At 40.7% G+C, this 18,545-nt stretch overlaps 1 protein-coding gene across 12 annotated transcripts in view; it reads right to left on the bottom strand.

The window, feature by feature from the left end:
* The window catches only part of FBXW7 (F-box and WD repeat domain containing 7), a 196,065-nt gene that overhangs the window by 144,192 nt on the left and 33,328 nt on the right, over positions 1-18,545 (bottom strand). For 2 of the 12 annotated variants that reach the window (XM_072861860.1, XM_072861861.1), the window contains exon 1: positions 998-1,126. The exons of 4 other annotated variants lie outside the window; for them this stretch is intronic. In XM_072861860.1, the coding sequence (XP_072717961.1) occupies positions 998-1,054 (57 nt within the window). In that variant the 5' untranslated portion in view covers positions 1,055-1,126. Of the gene's footprint in view, positions 1-997; positions 1,139-18,545 lie in introns of those variants that run through there. 6 more of the 12 variants (XM_072861856.1, XM_072861855.1, XM_072861857.1 and 3 more) reach the window with 6 other exon arrangements.

Raw genomic sequence — 18,545 nt, 5'->3', positions numbered from 1 at the left:
TAAAATAAACCAGAAAGATTTAACATTTTTTAAAAAGCCATCACAACACCCAAGTACACTGTCCCCTACAACAGGCAGACTTCAAAGCAGTTATAGGAAGGATATAAGAAGGGACGTCCAATTTCACCCAAGACACAATGCTACAGAAGTGGTGGTTTGCAGCTTCATCAGCTTTTCTCAAGGGTCCTTCTACCCGGTTGGAGTGAGGAGAGATGAATGAGTAATTAAACTCAGACTCATTCTTCCCCCTCTCACACAAGAGGAACCACAAAAAATGGTTGAAAAAGTGAGACACAACTATTTTTGTTCCAGAATTGAGCAATTGGTGCAAGATTGTGCAGGACAAACATCAGCTGTACCTCCTAAGACCTCCATCTCATACCTGAACCCCTTTGTTGATGACAAGTTTTCTAGTTTGGAAAACAAAACATACAAACAGCACCTATCTCCAAAAACCAAATGGCAGTGTTCTTCCCAGCCTCACACACAGAGATAAAAGGAAAAACACAGTCCTAGCGTTTGCAATACCAGGATGTGTTTTCTTTAACTCTTCTGGACATCAGTGGACTTGCCATCTTCCCCTGCAGAGTACAGGCACGTGACCTGAACCCTGGCTTCCAAGAGCATGAAAGCACTGTAATGCTGGGAGGTTTGGGGCCTGTTTTTCACTCATCTGCTCTGAGGTAAGAGTCCACACCACTGACATTCTAATTTCTTAACACCATTCACTGTGGGAAATGCAGTGACATATCCAACTAACTGAACTGACAAACATCTCAGTATAGATACATGATCATCATTACCCATCCAAATTAGAGGCTCCCTTTGCCTAAAAGTACATACACACTGCCTTCTCATTAACTCCATACTGTGTTCATATTTTCAGTATTCATCTTGCATGCTGTCCATCTACCTGGATTCTCTGTTGGAGAGAAAAAAAGGTGACGGGATACCAACTCATTCTCTGTAATTTTGTAAGAAACACTCCATCACTTACCAGACTTGAGATGTGTTTATTCATTATACCTGAGAGACACCCACATACCAACTGCATTTCTTTGTCTCAACTTTGCTACAGTACTCCTCCCAGCTGAAACATCATTTGATATTTATTGCAAGTTGATGCAGCAAGGAAAAAGAAGTTCTTCTTGTATATGATTAAAGTGTTCTCAACATTTGTTCCAACATACTCATACACAGCCTAAAAAAAAAAGTTAAAAGAGTGGGGAAAAAATTAACATATCTTAGAGTCAAGGTATTTTGCACTCTAAAATTTAATCGCTCCAATCCACAACGGTTGCACGCTATGGAAAATTGTAGTAAAACTTTGAACAATCTCCTGTATCTGCTCTTACCCAAGGACCACATGTAGGCTAGTCTTTCCTGCTCCATGTGTTCAGTTGCCTTTATTTTAGGCAAGTGAGAAAACGAGAGAGAGAGAGAGAGAGAGAGAGAGAGAGAGCGCGATTGATTGATTGCTAGCGTTTCTTTGACTCGGGCTGAGCGAGTCCTCCAGCCACTGGTCTTGCCTCCCTAGCTAACTTCCCTACACTTCACTCCCCAGAAGAGTCATATTTACTTCTTCATCTGGGCTGACTACCTAAGTAAAAATCACACAGTTTGAACAATTCCCAGCACCTGCTAAAACAGAAGAAAGTCCTTTCTATCCTCTTCCAGCTATGAGAGAAAAAAAGGTTTAGCCTACACAGTGATTATAGTCTAATGAGGGTAATCAGTTTGGGGCTTGTGAGGATGTCTCCTGAGAGAGCAGGAGATGATCCAGTGGCAGATTTCTGGATGCCTTTTCTAGTGGGCTTAAGGACAACAGATTTCATAATTTGGCTTGGGAGCTAAAGTCACTTAGCTTAAGTAGTGCTGTTGATAGACATGTGGTTCCTGGCATTAGATAGGAAGCCTACATTTGAGTCATGAACACAGGCAGCAGCAACCACTCGCACCAAATTAGGTATGGAGCTATTACAGCTAAATACAGGGACATCTGCACAGGAGTTGTTCCTCTCCTCCAGTCCTCCCAAATGCACTTACAGCTTTACTGAGCAGTCTCTGCTTCCCCTTCTCTTCTTGCCTCTCCCCTCTTCTCTAAAAACCATCTGTACAAGACAGTTTTCTACACAGCACAGGAAAACAGCTGGAGATTATAAACCAATTGAATACAAGAAGTCAGTAACCCTTCAAGTAAAGAATAAATTCACACTACTGTATATTACATACTTATTTTCAGTATGCTAAAATATTACCTCGTAAGTATTAAAAGTTGTTAAAGATATCCACACGTGCCTGTTTCCAACAGCTGGCGATTTTCCTCCTCTAGAGCTCTGGGAAGCCGTTTGCAATAAGCACTTACCTGACTGCCAAGTTACAACCCAGTATTGAAATAGTTAACATTTTCCTCAGAGGTAACCCTCAGTGCAAGTACTAAATGTTTCTCTCTTTCAGAGTTCTTGTTTCAGGCTATCTGCTGATTTAAGAAGGAAACACTATCAATTTATGCTTGGTACTTCTTTTTAAAGGTGACTTAATTATGAGTGCTACCCCTTTTCAAACAAAGGCAATGAAAAAAATCCCAAAGTAGTGTAAAAGAAAACTGATGTCTTATGGAAAGAGGGATGCTGCTATAACACCTCTGGCCTGTAATAAATACCACAGAGGAAGCAAGTGGTTCGCCATTTGACTGCAAGTTTCAGAACCACCCATTTCCATTACTACTGATGGAGCCGAGGATGAGGGCAACCTACTTCTCAGAACAGCCACACTGTCACCACTGACAGGATGGTAATTTTTCCACAAGAAGCACAGGATAATAACCAGGCAATTCCTGCTACGCCCTTGGAACAGAATGCCTCTGACCTGGCAAGGCTGAAACAAGAGTCTTAAATGGTGGTTTTCAACCCCTTTATGTAGGATTGCCACAAGTAACTTAGCCCAGACTTCGCATCTGACCCCTGGTCCCCTTGTGAACCTGGGGCAAATGGTGAGAGATGAGAAGTAACATTGACATAATCTTACATTCATGTGTCATGAAAGCCTGATGCTTGTAAAAAGTGTCAGGCCTGCTGTATATGGGCAGACTGACTCCACTGCCCACTCACAGCCAAGTCCTGCCAAGTGACAAGGAAGGAAAGACCACGCTTCGTTCCCTGCTACTGGAAGAAGGTACCACATCATCCAGCAAGGTGCGTTTGTGGGAAGAACAGGCAAAAGAGGAAAAAGGCTCTCAGGCAAAACAGCCAACCCTTGAATACAGAAATTATCGTGTCCCCATGTCAAATCACACCATAAAGCAAGACCTGTAATTCTTTTTGTTGACTGTAATTTCAAGCAATATTCAGAATTACTGTAACTTACTCTCATCCATAATCTAGGTCTTCATAGAGCTGCAGATAGAAGTCACCTTTATGAAATTCAGTTTTTCGGCAATATTTTTTGAAAATGCCAAAACAAACAAACAAAAAATTGGTCTGTGCCGCAGCAGGTATACCTCTGAAGGGATTGTGGCCCAAGGATAAGCCCAGGCTGGAGAAGGTACACCTCGAAGCATCTGTGGCTGTGGATAAGTCCATGCTCCAGCAGGTACACCTTGAAGCATCAGTGGCTGTGCATGAGGACATGCTGGATCACCTCAAAGCATGTGGCCATGGATAAGCCCAGGACAGCGCACGTACAGCCCTAGAGGGACTGCAGCTGTGGGTACGGCCATGTTGGAGCAAGTTTACTTCTGAAGGGATTGTGGCTGTGGGTAAGGCCACGCTAGAGCAGGTATCTCTCTGAAGACACTTTGGCCCATGGAGAAGGCCACGCTGGAACAGGTGCATCTCAAAGTGACTGTGGCTGTGGATAAGTCTATGCCACAGGAGGTATACCCCTGGGGAGACTGTGGCTCATAAATAAGGCTCCACTTGGAGCAGGTACTCCCCTAAGGGACTGCAGTCTGTGGATAATTCCAAGCCGGAGCAGGGGCAAGGGGAGGAGTTCATTGCAATGTTAAACCTGATGGTCTGGTCCAAAGGGACCAGGGGTGGAGATTGTAATGTAAATACCTTTAAATGGTTGTAATCCAGGGTTTGAGTTGCATGCTATGATAATTACTATAGCAGGAACCCCTTGTTGCTAGCCAGGCCAGGAGTCAAGGGGAAGAGTTCACTGCAATGTTAAACCCTATAACCTGGCCCAAAGGGACCAGGGGTGGAGACTGTAATGGATATACCTTTAAATTGTTGTAACCCATGACTTGAGTTGCATGTTATGGGAATTACTATAGCTGGAACCACCTGAACCAATGGAGGACAAGCCTTACAAGAAGCAGTGCAAGTGCAGCAGTGACCCGACCTGAGCTGGCTTTGGTGGCCAGTAACTCCAAGCAACACACCACCTCTCCTGTCCTGAGTAACAACCATAACAGACGGAGCCCAAAGTCATGGACTAAATGAACTCAGTGGACATTTATGGACATTTTACAGACATTTCACAGGGGTGGTCCATAGACTAAGGGAATGATATCTGTGTATTATATCAAAGGATGGGAACGGTGACAGTGGGTAATGAGAATGTATTGAATAGTGTGAGACCCGAGCGTGATGTAAGTGGTATGGAATAAGGGGTGGAGAATGTGCTGGTTTTGGCTGGGATAGAGTTGATTTTCTTTATGGTAGCTGGTATGCGGCTATGTTTTGGATTTGTGCTGGAAACAGTGTTGATAACACAGGGATGTATTAGTTGTTGCTAAGTAGCGCTTATACTAAATCAAGGACTTTTCAGCTTCCCATGTTCTTCCAGGTGCAGAAGAAGTTGGGAGGGGATACAGCTGGGACAGCTGACTCCAACTGGCCAAAGGGCTATTCCATACCATACAACATCATGCTCAGTGTATAAAGCTGGGGAAGAAGAAGGAAGGGGGGGACATTAGGAGTGATGGCGTTTGTCTTCCCAAGTACCCGTTACGCGTGATGGAGCCCTGCTTTCCTGGAGATGGCTGAACACATGCCTGCTGATGGGAAAGAGTGAATTAATTTCTTGTTTTGCTTTGCTTGCGTGCGTGGCTTTTGCTTTACCTATTGAACTGTTTTTACCTTCAACCCACGAGTTTTCTCACTTTTACCCTTCCGATTCTCTCCCCCCATCCCACCGGGGGGGCAGTGAGTGAGCGGCTATGTGGGGCTTAGTTGCCAGCTGGGGTTAAACCACGACAAACACACCAAACCAAAACCAAGAAATTTGAGATTTATCCATGTCTGAGTATAGAGGAAAGCAGACCTTCACTTTCTGGTTAACCAATAGGAATATTTCAAATGAGAAACCTTACAAGCCAATTTCAAAGTTCAAGAGAGGATAAGAGCCTTATATAGATCAATGTTCCCACTAAGTTTCATGTTAAATCAAGAACCACAACAACAATGAAGCTACTCTAATCCTCTATGCTCTTCAGGCTGCAGGAAACAAGTGGATTGGCCTTTATCATGTTTAAGATGTAGAAAAGTCAAAGATGACTGGCTACTTCAAATAAAAGCTTACAACATTAACATAACCATTATCAAATAACAGACATTTTTTGCCCTGTTTCTCCACTCAAGCCTCACCCTCCACCTACAGGCTTACAGTAAGGCAAAATATTTACTATAAATATCCCCTTCTGAAGTTCTTATTCACTGCCAAATGCATTTTCATTACCCCTTTGGAAGTCACGGTCCAGATCTTTCCACACAGCCTTACCCATGGCTACAGTTAATACAATCTGTATGACTGAGTCATGTGGAAAAACGCTAGCTTAACACCAGAAGGTTATGGAAGTTTAAAAAGCTATTTTTAATTTAGATAGAAGTTCATCACAACACACAATTACGTTCTATGCCCCTGGTAACTTTCTGGTGAAAAGCTGGCGCTTCTTTATAGGAGAAGCTGGCTACATTTAACAACAGAAAACATTAACAGATGTTGATGTATCAGGATGAAAAAAGTGCCTTGCCTCTTCACTTTTTTCATACAAGATCATCAATCTGGTAATCCTAGAAGGGAAACTGTGTCCTCCAGCTAAAAAAAGTGAAGGTAATCCAAAGCTATCAGTCAGAGAAAGTGAGCATTTTGCAAACTGTACTTCCTAGAGGATACTTCACATTTCCTTAACAAAGACTAAGTGAACTTCAACTCTAAAACAGATAAAAATACAAAGTTCAATCTAACTCAAGGGAAAGAGAAATTACATTCTTTCATCAACTTCGTCCTAACAAAAAGGAGGTGGCAAAAAAATCCACATACATATAGATGCAGTGCAAAATTTGTTCACAAAACTATATAGTATGTCAGTTCTTGAACTGGGTTGAGTAGTAAGGAACAACCTACAAGGACATTCCATACTTAAGACTGCTATAAACTGAATTTCTTCATACATCTTATAATACTTTCATCCATTCAAAAATCAGAGACTGATACAAAAAGAACTGAAGAAATAGTTAAATCTTTTCTAAACTATCAAATATATGTGTATTTACCAATTTATCTACAGGACAGAAAACAAAAGACAATTAGCTTCTCCCTACCTCTTTATGCCATACCACCTATTTTCTACACAGAAAAATCGAGGTATAATCACATATAAGCTTAATCTAGACAACACGAGTAACAACAGCAGTACATATGCTTCAGTACAGGCTTTTTAAGTGTGTGCCAGAATGCAAAACTGAAGCACTCTCCATCATTAAAGACACTAGTTAAACACACACTAGCACAGGCATATTAACTCCCGCTACAGTCACATCTTGAATTTTGCTGAGCTAGAGTCACCCAGTGTCACAGTGCTTACTGCAGGGAAGTTCACCTGAAGCTGCTGCAGTCTGACATGCACTGGCAGAAGAACCACACTTAGGCTAGCTTCAAAAACATACTTCATTCTCCTCTCAGGTGTTTCCATCCCCATGTCATCCCTGGCCTTGTGTTGGCACAAGAATCTGTGCAGACTGCACAGACATTTTAGATGTTCTCTAGATAATTAGTTTTAACCTGCAATAGTTCTGAAATCTAGTTCACTGCACAAATGCTCCAAAACTTCTAGAAGAAGTCAAGAGTCAGAAGCTGATCAGAAGAATTTATTTCAGTAGCACTGCCTACTTTAAAGTACTCAAAAACTATAGCCTAACAACAGTTTCGCTCTTAGCAGCAGTGTTGCTTATGCCAGGTTACACAGCCTTTGATCCCTCATTTCAAACCCTTCTCCCTCCCATACAGAGGAGAATACAGAGGTATAATTGTTCATTTAGTTGGACAGGGAAGAATGGGAAAACTGATTTGGATGAAAAATAACCCAGGAAAAAGGAAGGCCACACTTTGAAAGATGACCAATCTAGATCAGTGTGCTATGCTACACACGACTTCATCAACATAATACAGAGGTGGACGGTGAGGTGGAGGGTAGAGGAGAACAGGAGAGATGAAGGGAGCCAGGGGAGGCTGGGGATATTGCCGTTTGAGCCAGCAGGGTTATCACAGGAATTCAAGCACAACCAAATCCATGGATGTCATACACCATACTGATGAAATCATTTGTTGCTCCGTTCCTCACTTCCTTGTCTATAAAACAGGACTAATGTTTACTATGCTTAGGGCACCCCAGTAAGGTAAAGAAGTTAAAGACTAAGCTATTTACTTACTATATTAACAATGAGGGGATAGAAAAGGAGGGATACAATTCTTCTTGAAGACAGGACAAGAAAAAACAGCTAACGGGAAAGATAGTTTTCTTTCCTTTTCCTGTAACCAAAGTATAGGAGAAATAAATGTTAAGGGTTTTGACATGATGGAGCCAGCTTTCCAGACAGAAAGAAGCACTCAAAACTGAGAGCAGAACCGCAGCAATAAACATTCTGAACCCTGCGCAGAGGGAGCTCGAGCTGGATACTGGATGCACTCGAACATGCTGCTCGAAGCACTCCAGCCCTTCAATCGTCCACGGTTGCCTTTGCATTTGAGCAGCAAGTGGACCCACAGCATTACAGGGGAAGAAGAGAAGAACTGACTTAGAACTAGTATCCTAGCTATACGGGATAATTAGCCATCAATGTAACATTCTAAACAGACTTTCATTACATATTACCAAAACAAGATTTTACTTCTAAATGATGACTAGTTATTGTGTTTTAAGGCTCATTATTTTCTTGGATGTTAACAAGCTTTAATTAATATCAAGATGTGAAAGACCAATTAAGTAGTGAGGTCACAGGGAGGTCACCTATGCGAATCCTGGGAGCCAAGTTTTACATACACGCATCGCTGCAATCACTTAGCAGTAAGCAGCTAGTGCAGATGAAGCAAGCCATAGAGCCATGTAAGGTTTAATAAGTTAAAATGATTAAATGGAAGCAGAAATATGTATACAAGGATATGGCAAAATTCACATCTGATTACATGCCTTTTAGCAGTTTTTATAATTAAGAGAAAATACTCAACTTCTCTACAGTTATGAACATCTTTGGTCCTAGAATACCCAATTTACAAGCCATCTTTAGAATATATGAGACTTACTGGTTTTCAAACTTCAGGAAGTACTTTCTCCCTAAAGCAACACCAAGACGAACTGATTCGTGTACAAGTATAGTACAAGAACCTAAATGAAAAGCACTTCACATTCTAGGTTGATGAGAACAAAAACTAGCAAAAGATACCTGAACAACTGAGATCAGAACACGCAGTTTATCATTCCTGTTAAGATCATGACATTCTTTGCTCCAGACTTCAGACCCAGGTCTGAACAGACTTCAGGTCAAGAAAAATGCTTTTCTACGACATACAGAAAAGTTAACATGCTCTGCAAAGCCTTGACCGTCACATTTGAGCTAATTAATAGGACATCTGTGGGCACCATTAAAAAAACCCTGAAGACAGAAAACAATACTATAATATGACATTACTATTATCATAATTTATTAACTAAAGAATAGTACAAGTGGAGCTTTTACCAACGTAATTCTAAGGTGTTTACCTGCAACACTAAATGTTCTTCTTAAAGTTTCTTCACCTAATGGGTTCTTTATAACATCTGACAAGAAACACATGAGTGATGCAATGTCCTTAGTACGATGCATCCCAAGCAACCCATTCCCAGCTCAGTTTCCTAAGGGTCATATTGAAAGGTCATAAAACCTACAGAATAGCACAGGATCTTGTTAGACCAGCTGGTTTGTTTTGTTGTTTGGTTTATTTGTCATTGTTTGGGGACTGTTCTTTTTCCCTCTTTTACTTAGTTGGGAGTGGGTGAGAGGGAGACAATGACACCAAGACCTTTTAGGACATAAAAAGGGGAGTCTGTTGTCATTCATTTTGTGTAGCTGCCATTCAAACACCTCATTTTATTTCATTTGTTGTAGCACTGTAAATAGAGTGCTTAAGGACACAGTCAAGGTGAAATCTCATTTTGCTCATGCCTTTTTTTTGTCTGCCATAACATATCTAAAGCAACTTCAATTAAATTAAATGCTTTAGTTAATTAATCAGTGTAACTAATTTATCATTTGCCATTTAGACCTAAGAATTCATACACTAGAAAATTACACCCCCTCCTTTTTCGTTAGCTGGTATAATAAGGGATATTACCCTTCTTCCTCACTGCACAAGAAGCCTGGTCTTACTCTCATTCTTCTACCCCATCACAGCTGCGATGCTGTTATGATTTACTGTATCCACTCCTTTGGATGCCTAGTATATCCTGCGTCTCACAGATTCCACGACACAAAAATTTTAAGTAATTCTAAAACTCTTAGGCACTAAGCTTTCAAACCAGCATAAGAAAACATATACAATCTAGGCACAAATATTGAATTTCTCAGTGACTAAGATTTAAATCAACAAGACACGAGGAAGAGTTCTCCCACATTGTTTCTTGGAGCTTTTTAACCGATGTATCTTCAGTGTTTCAGTTATACATAAACATTATACCTCTAGACTTCACCAGCTAGGAATGACTTTATTAAAACACACAAATAATATTTATTTGCAATTCTATGTTACATTTACTCAGTCAATGACCTTTCCCATGAAGGAGTGCCACTGTCCCTCCCAGTATTATATTCTAACACCTGGATACGTCACCTGCATCCATAGCCCTGGTTCACTGCAGTCCAGTTCCCAGACTCTTAACAACCTGATTTCGAGTATTCCCACTTTGGATAGTCAGCTCGTCTTTTATCACAATGCTCTTCAGAGCTACCACACAGCTTGCCACTCCTGAATGCAGCGTGGACCTTTCAGAGCAGATACCTCCAACCATTTTACACGCTCATATCAGGACAGTATCTGAATATTAGTCCCCCTAGCTAAGTAGCAGTATCTTTGGAGCATGTCAGATAAGCTGAAGTTCTTTAGGAACTCTTCGTGTCATCTTTAGGATCTCAAAATCATATTTTCTCAGCTTTCTGCAAATAGTTTCTATTCCTACCCCCTAGTTTTTCTACTCAGTATTTTAATGCAATGTAAATAAGTCTTCATGGAACATGTCAACCAGTCACATATTGAACCCATTAGCCAAAATATTGTGTCAGTGAGGAGCAGAAAACATTGTATAATTACCTCTAGGTACAAACAATGCCCGTAACTCTATTTCAAACCCTCCCCCTCACAGTTTCAATTGCAAGATTTTATTTTAATTCTAGCATTTCATACAAGTTTAAATGTTCACCCAAATTCAAGGAAGCATTTCCTTTATTTTTTTTCCCCCAAAAGAATCATTTTCTACTAAAGTTTATATTCAGCTAAATATTTCTTCATCCTCCAGTAGCTGGCAAATCAGCATGTACTTCAAAACTTCAGTTAAAGAGACAACTGCAAGTATGTTATTAAATATTCATATATTTTGTGCAACTGAAACTGAATTATAAACGTGGCTTTCTGACCCAAACTAAATTGGTGTTTGTTTACCTTAAAAATGCCTGACTGTAAATTGCAGCGGTTGAGGAACTCCTTCATAAGCAGCTCAGCCCACAACGCAGACAGAGATGTTCTCAGTTAAGACCATCGCAGCAGGCAATCTCAGGATGAGCTTAATCCATGAACTATCCTGCAAAAGGTCTTCTTTTGCCATCCCTGCAAGCAGACAGCAGTGGCCACTGTCAAGACAGCTAGGTTGTTTGGCGTCGGGGCAATGACGGCTGCTCTTCAGCTTTATCTCACTGGAGGCAAGTCATCCTCCCAAAGGTCATTCAAGGAGAAGATGAGAAACAGCAGCACTCTCTTCACAGACATTAAAGAATGAAGGGCTGGCTATCATATTAAATCACTAGCTGCAATGTTCCCTTACAAAAAGAGACTTTGACAGCTAAAGAATATTTTGCATGATGTTCAGCTCTGGAACAAAGTGGAGTAATATGCATGAAGAGCCCCCCGGAAACGTACATGTGGTTTCCCAAAGAAAAAAGGAAAAAACTACCTGAAGTTACTAATTTGTGTTGTTTGAAGTGTTAAAGTTAAGGAACAGAATTCTAAATCCAATTTGCAATTGGTATCTAATTAATTTGCTAGAAAACACCTAAGATCTTTCTGTGGATAATAGTCTAGTGAAACTACAGTTTCATTTAATTATTCAAAATGCATCTAGCTCAAGATTTGAGCAATAGGAAACATTACACAAAAAGATAAAAAGATTTTTGAAACTCAGTTTCAAAAGGGGGGAGGGGAGGGAATCAAACCCACAACACTGATTAATCAAAAGTTGCTAGAACTCCTTAAAGTAATAATCAACAACAAAAAAAGCATTATTTTTTTAATAACTGTCCCAGGAATTCCTATTTCAAACAAACATGACTTCTTTTTCACTGAGAATACTGAGGGGGTGGGGGGGGTGACATTAAATGTGTAAGAAAGATACTTTTCAAGTTAAACCAGAGACAATGGGCAACTTGCTGGGCAACTTCACCTTTGCACCTTTTAGTTGAGGTTTAAACATGTCAAATCATTAAAAACTGATTTTTATGAAATATCTTTTTGGAAATAATTAATGCATTATTTTAAGTTACCTTAATTTTACCGCAAAGTATTATTGCTGACAAAGTTTACAGTGCACACAATTCACATACCAAATAACACAAGCGCATGAAAGGTCCAAACAAGGATCAGACTTGATGGAGATGGACAGATGAAAGCACACAGGCTGCAAGAAGGAGATGGTATTCCTAAAGTGAGTGTGACCGTTGGCCAAACCCACCAAGAGCACCTCCCTTTGAAAAGCTCATTCATTAACTACCAAGGGCTAATGATTCAGTTGTCTTCCAGGAAGGCTGCTAAGAGTTTTGCAAGTCTAGTAACTGCTGTCTGGCAGTTGAAGGAAAGGATGGGAGGTGTCTGTGCTCCCTTCCACAACTTAGATCTCCTGTGGGACCAAAATTCAAAGGTTTTGGAGTTCAGCCTGCTTTGTATTAGGTAGCACAGACCAAGTAAGAATCTTGCACAGATTCTAAAATTATCAAAGACTAGTTTTAACAGCAGACAGAACAACGAACAAAGAATATTTCACCATAATTTTACCCTACTTTGGCTTTACTGAAGACAAACTTCTCTCCATATATCAAAAATCCCAAATAAGTTTACCTTTGAAAGCTACAACTCCTGTGAAGACAAACATCTTCCTACACTAATTCATACCAGACAGAGCAGCTTATACCATACCAGTGCTCAAATTTATACGCTTCCTGGAGAAGGTCCAAGGTATTAATTTTCATGTCTTAAAAGGAATAGACTAGAAATATTTTCAGGTAATTTCATATGTCACAGGCGTTTTACTGTTACAGAAAAGTAAGAGAGACTTTAACTCTGCATAACTGACAACCTATCCTGCAGATAATCTCTCTGGCAGACTCTTCTTGGAGGCACATAGTGATGGGACAAAGGCTACAGACAGAAGTTGTAACAACAGGAATTCTGACTATATGCTCTGGAAAAAAGTTTCACATCACAGGCAGTCAAATATTGAAGCAGGCTGTCTAGAGAAGCTGTGGAATATCTGTTCTTGGAGATATTAAAACTTACCCTGAAGAGCAACCCTGAGCGACTTCATCTAAGCTGGCCTTGCTTTGAGTGGGGGTCTGGACTAGGCAACCTCCAAAGCCCCTCCTAATCTAAATCACCTTATGACTCAATGAAACCAAAAGGAGGATCAGAAGGCGGGGGGGGAACAGTCAACTGTAACACATTGTAAAACAATACATTAACACACACACACATCAGTATACAGGCTAATGTTTGATTTTTGACTGTAAAAATGAAGAAAGTGTTGTAAAACCGCCCCCCGCTTTTTTTTTTTAAGTCTACTCTGTCTCCCCAGTGTTCTTCTGTTCTATCTCCCTATAATCAAAATTGAGGCTTTTTTTTTTTAATGTCAATAGTCAATAACATCTAATTAACAAAAATTCCAATCTCAAATTTCTTATTAAAAAAATGTCATCACTTGCTTTTACAACGGAAGACTGATAGACCTTTAAGTCTTACCAAATGAACTATACTGTTCTCAATATTTTAATGATTTACAGCTGTCTGCCAAAACAGGAAGAAGCCATAAAAGTTTTAAAAAAAAAAGGTATAAACAGTATTTGTTTGATGTAATGGAGGTAAAGGAGGCAACCATACGGAGATGAGGCCAGTACAATCTAACAGGTAAGCACGGAGGTTATCAAGATGTGAAGCACACATCACTAATGATGCTCAAGCCACTTCAAACTTTTACATCCTCCACAGAGTAGGGAGTACATACATACTTAGAGCCAGGAGGCTTCTCCTGCGGCTGTGCACATACACTGAAGCACATCCTAGCACTCCACCCAAAGCAAAGATAGGAAAATGCAGGGTATTTCTGATATATTTGCTTGGCGCTCCAGTACACTGATAGGAGTCAGTGGAAGCTGAGCCCTTGACTCTCCATCGGATTAGTCCTCCAGCACTGAAGCTTTGGCTCCTACTACTGACTAGAGAGCCAGATTTTCATTCTACACACAAAAAGAAAAAATGTTAGACTAGTTTAGACTTAAGGGATCTCAGGAGGTCTCTAATCCAATCTTCTATTCAAGTGATGGTCAATACTGAAATTCAGACCAAGTTGCTCAGGGACTTGACCTTAGTCCAGTCAGGTCTTGAAAATCTCCAAGGACATGGTGGAGGGTTTGCACTTTGTAGTGCAAGTCTGTCGATGCATATAGATGCTTACCAATTAGGACGTAAGAAAAAGGGAATACTGTAAGCAGAACTGGAATGGAATTCAATAAATGCAACTGCCTGTGCAATCAGAAACGCAAGAGAAAGTCTAATGAGTAAATGATTTTCAAAGATCCTGTGCGATTTTTAACAATATGTAATGTTATATATTGACATTGTGTGTATATATACACACACAGACATTATATATATGCAAACAGCAGCACAGAAAATATTTCAAAATTGCATGGATTGGCATAGAGCCAAAAACAGTTGGTGCCAACAGTCATGGTATCTCCTCCACTGCTTCCTGGAAGCACTGCCCAAACACTTCTGAAATTACTTGTTGTACAAGAATAAAATTCAGCATGCAGCAATATCTGAGTTGATACAGCAAGAGCAAGACTGCTTTTGTAAAGGCCTGATAAAAGGATGCTGCAGTAATCATGATGCCAGATGATGAGAGCTGGGATGAGAGGTTTAACTATGTGAGTAGAATACAAATCTCACAGATTTTCTGCAGGAAGAATCAGGGTGATCGCACGTGTAAAACAACAGCAGCAGTTTCTTTCCTCATGGAGACATGCTATTTTTCAAACCTGTATTGAGAGAACATGAAGTGATGTTGAATGAGGGAGCAAACCTTATCAATGTTTCTGGCAGTCTTTCTGTCCAGCGGGCTGTTACAGATACACAGTCAGTTCCTTAGTACTGATCCTACCGGTTAGACACAAAATGACCCCTTCCCGCCTCTGTAAAAAATGGATGGTGTTTCTCAGAATACCGCTTGGTCTGGCATTGCCTTACCAGGAAACAGAAGCAGAGAAAGACCTGCCACTGGGAGGAGCTGTAGTCATACTCGATTTTAAATCCTTGCCCTCCACTCTGGAGACCGCAAACCTGACAGGAGTTATCATGCTTGAATGCCAGGTTCTGCCAACCAGACAGAAGCTGCCTGCTTCAGCACACAAAACGGTGACTGAACAAGCACGGAGAACTAATTCCACGTTTTATAAAGCAGAAAACAGACTTTTGGACATTAAAATAGTCTGTCATTTGTGTTCTTCCCTAGGTCAGTCCAAAGTTTTGTCTGAAGCTATACTGTCTGAAGCAAGTGTAGAGAAATGAGTAACCCAAGTATGAAAAAGGTACCACCTTCCCTGAATCCACAAATGTGAAAATCAAACAGTTTCTCCATAACACCAGTTTCGACAAAAGATTAAGTACTGCAAATACCAAAAAATTAATTAAAAAAAATCCTTTTTATGTTTATTTCTTTGACCACACCTTCACAAATTGAACAAAAGAAACACTTCAGTCTTCACCATCTTATCTATGAATAGAGGAAACAACAACGATCAAAAGCCTGGAATGGCAACTTGCAACAAAAGACTGAAGAAACTGGAGTTGTTCAGTTCAAAGCAGTGCTTCTCCACCTTTTTTTGTCGCCGAGCCTAGCACAGCATAGCAAAACTAGCAAGGTTCAGCATGACTCCTTATACAGCGCAGCCCCAGGCCACAGCCCCCGTCCCTCTGCTGCTGCCACCTCCTCAGCCTCCGGCACAAGAGTGCTCCCAAGCCCTGCGGCATCGCTAAGGCCAGGCCTCAGCCAAGCACGGCTCTCCTGCGGTCACGCTCCCTCCTCGAGAAGATGCAAGTTATACAGCATGGACTCCTGAGCCCTGGCAATGCACCACAGCTGACACACAAGCCACCTCTGAGCAGAGCAGGAACTGCCCCAGGTAATGATTTGAGGTGCAGCTGCCTCACCATTGGATGCCCGCACCCATCACCGCTGACAATGCTACAGTGCCCCGCGGATTTGTTAACCTCTGGCTTAGACGACAAGAGTGAGGAAAGGAAAATAGCACTCTTTGAAAGCAAAAGGCATGTGTCTATGGAGGAAAGAAACTAAATACTATTTATCCCGTCTACAGCAAATATAGAGGAAGAAATGGGACTGAGCTGCAGGAACGGTGATCCAGCAAGCACTGAGAAGAAGGGGGCAAAGCGGTAGGGCAAGTCTATAGATCACAAAGTGGCAGAAGAAACCAGCTAAGGAAAACATGGACTTTCCTTCACTGAAGACTTAAAAAGAGATCAAAACATTCCTGACAGACAGTGGTCTAGATGCAGTAGATTTTTGTCTTGAAGGAGGGTCTCAATGATCTCCCAAAGTCCCTTCTGGCCCTAGATCCTCTTGATGAGCACACGTGACAAGATAACAGGAGGTTAATACAACTTCTAATGACATTTTACACAGGACCCACTGTCACATCACGATCAGCATTTTGGTAAATACATGAGAGGCCTTAGCAGCGCAGCTGGTAGTGCTCTCTAGTGGAGATAAAGGAGGAAACGCTTCAGAGTTCAAAGCCAGGGTGGCTTCCTGAAACAGAAAATAAACTCATTTTGCTGTATTTCAAAGATCTAATTTAAATAATCACAATTCACTGTAAACATCAATACTGCTATTCAAAGCTGAAGAGGCAAAAGCAGAGTGAACACCTTCAGAACACAGGTTTTCTAAATATCTACAAAAGATAAAGGGGGTTTTTTTCCCTTCATCAGCTCAGAGTCAATAAGTTGCTTCTTATCGACTTACTTCACTACGGGCATATGATAGAACAAGGAAGAGGCTGGAGAACATCATCATGCAATATTTAGTGTGCTTTACTATTCATATCCAAAAGCAATAGATGCTACAGGTAACTACCGCAAAGCTTTAAGGTAGATGGATGATAAACTAGAACATGGATGAAGTGGAGCCCCTCTAGTGTACTCCTCCATTACTAACGTCACAGTTGCCGTCGCTTCAGAAAGATCACATCATACAAATACAGCGCAGTACTTAACTCTAAATAGAGCAACAGTAAATTGCAACCACAGGCAGGTTTTTTTATTGCAAAATTTTATATCAGGAGTCAAAGAAGGTAAAAAGCTTGCCAAGAACTCTGTCAAACGTGCATTTTTGAGTGCAACACTTCGGTGACAAAACAAAAAGAGTATCCTTATCACACTGCCATGGGCATAACATCTCAGTTGCATATTTTTGAGATCTTCTGACCCCCAATCCACACACACTGCAAAATTTTAATGGTATGCCAAAATTATTTTCTCATAGGTACAGTCACACATCCAAGGTAACAGGAAGGGAACAAACTGTTTCAGGTTGTCTGTCAAGACAACCTAGGATTCAGCTTGAGATTCAGAGATAAATCTTTGAGTTATTGGTGTTGCCTATTCCTTTTTATTTTGAAAGGGGAGATGAGACTGGTGAGTAACTCCTGTGGGCTTGACTGAAATTTTGGATCAAAGTGGATGCCAGTTATCAGAGCTGGTAACAGAGAATAGAATGGGAATGTTGAGATGATCTTTTCTGATTTCACATACAGCAGTTGAAATTCTAAATCCCAATTAGGTCCTCAATTGTATCTGTGCAGCCTTAAAACCTTCCAATCAAAACTTAAAGGCCATTTTCGTTGCAATCTGAACTTATTCTTTATGCTTATACAGCTTTAGTTCTACTAAACAGAACTGAACGAAAGTCTGCAACTGATGGACAAGGAGGAAATGATTTCAGCAATTTAGCAGTAACATGAAGAAAACAAATGCGTGCCATAGCATACACACAAAGCTATACTGAGAATAATTTCAAGTTAAGTTTACAAAGGCACTGAAATTTAAGCTATAGTCACTGTGAAAGATTAACAGTTATTCGTGCATTTTGATCACCAACTGTCCAAACAGACAATCATAAAGAGGTGAGGCATTGCATTAAGCTTGTCCTGTTTGAAAGATGGAGACGATTTAACAGATCTATGAATGCCAGTGCATGCTTACAGATGTTGATGTGATTAAGACAACTTTGGTGGAAACATTAGGCAACAAAACAGCCTACACATGAATCCGTCTATTTTCTCAGTTTTCTATAAGAAAGTTTCAACAGCCTCCCAGAGGTCCCTGCTTAATCAGTTAACTGAGGGAGAAGGAAGAAGCAATTGTATGCAATCTCACACAAAGAAATACGAAACATTAATAGGCCATTAACAGAGCATTTAATGTTGACCTTTTGGTGCCATCAAGGGCTCATTCTCCTAGAATCTGTCTGAAACTACCACCAATGATACCTTGGCTGTAGAGAATTTTTGTTTTTCTTTTAATTTTTTATAGGCATTGGAATAACCAACTTTTCAGGATGCAGTAGTTCCCATGAGTAATCCACAATAACCCCAAACAGTTCCAACCCAGTGAATCAAGCTACTCATGCAACAATTCTGTTTTGCAGTTGGAAGAGAGAGTAAACAGAAATGGCAAGGCATTTTTTCAATGATGCTTTCAGAGACCAAGACTCACCTCTCCTGGTA

This window comes from Ciconia boyciana, chromosome 5 (assembly GCF_034638445.1).
Source record: "Ciconia boyciana chromosome 5, ASM3463844v1, whole genome shotgun sequence".
Classification (NCBI taxonomy): Eukaryota; Metazoa; Chordata; class Aves; order Ciconiiformes; family Ciconiidae; genus Ciconia; species Ciconia boyciana.
Note: the sequence above shows the minus strand (reverse complement) of the source record. Positions and strands in the feature narration are given on the sequence as shown.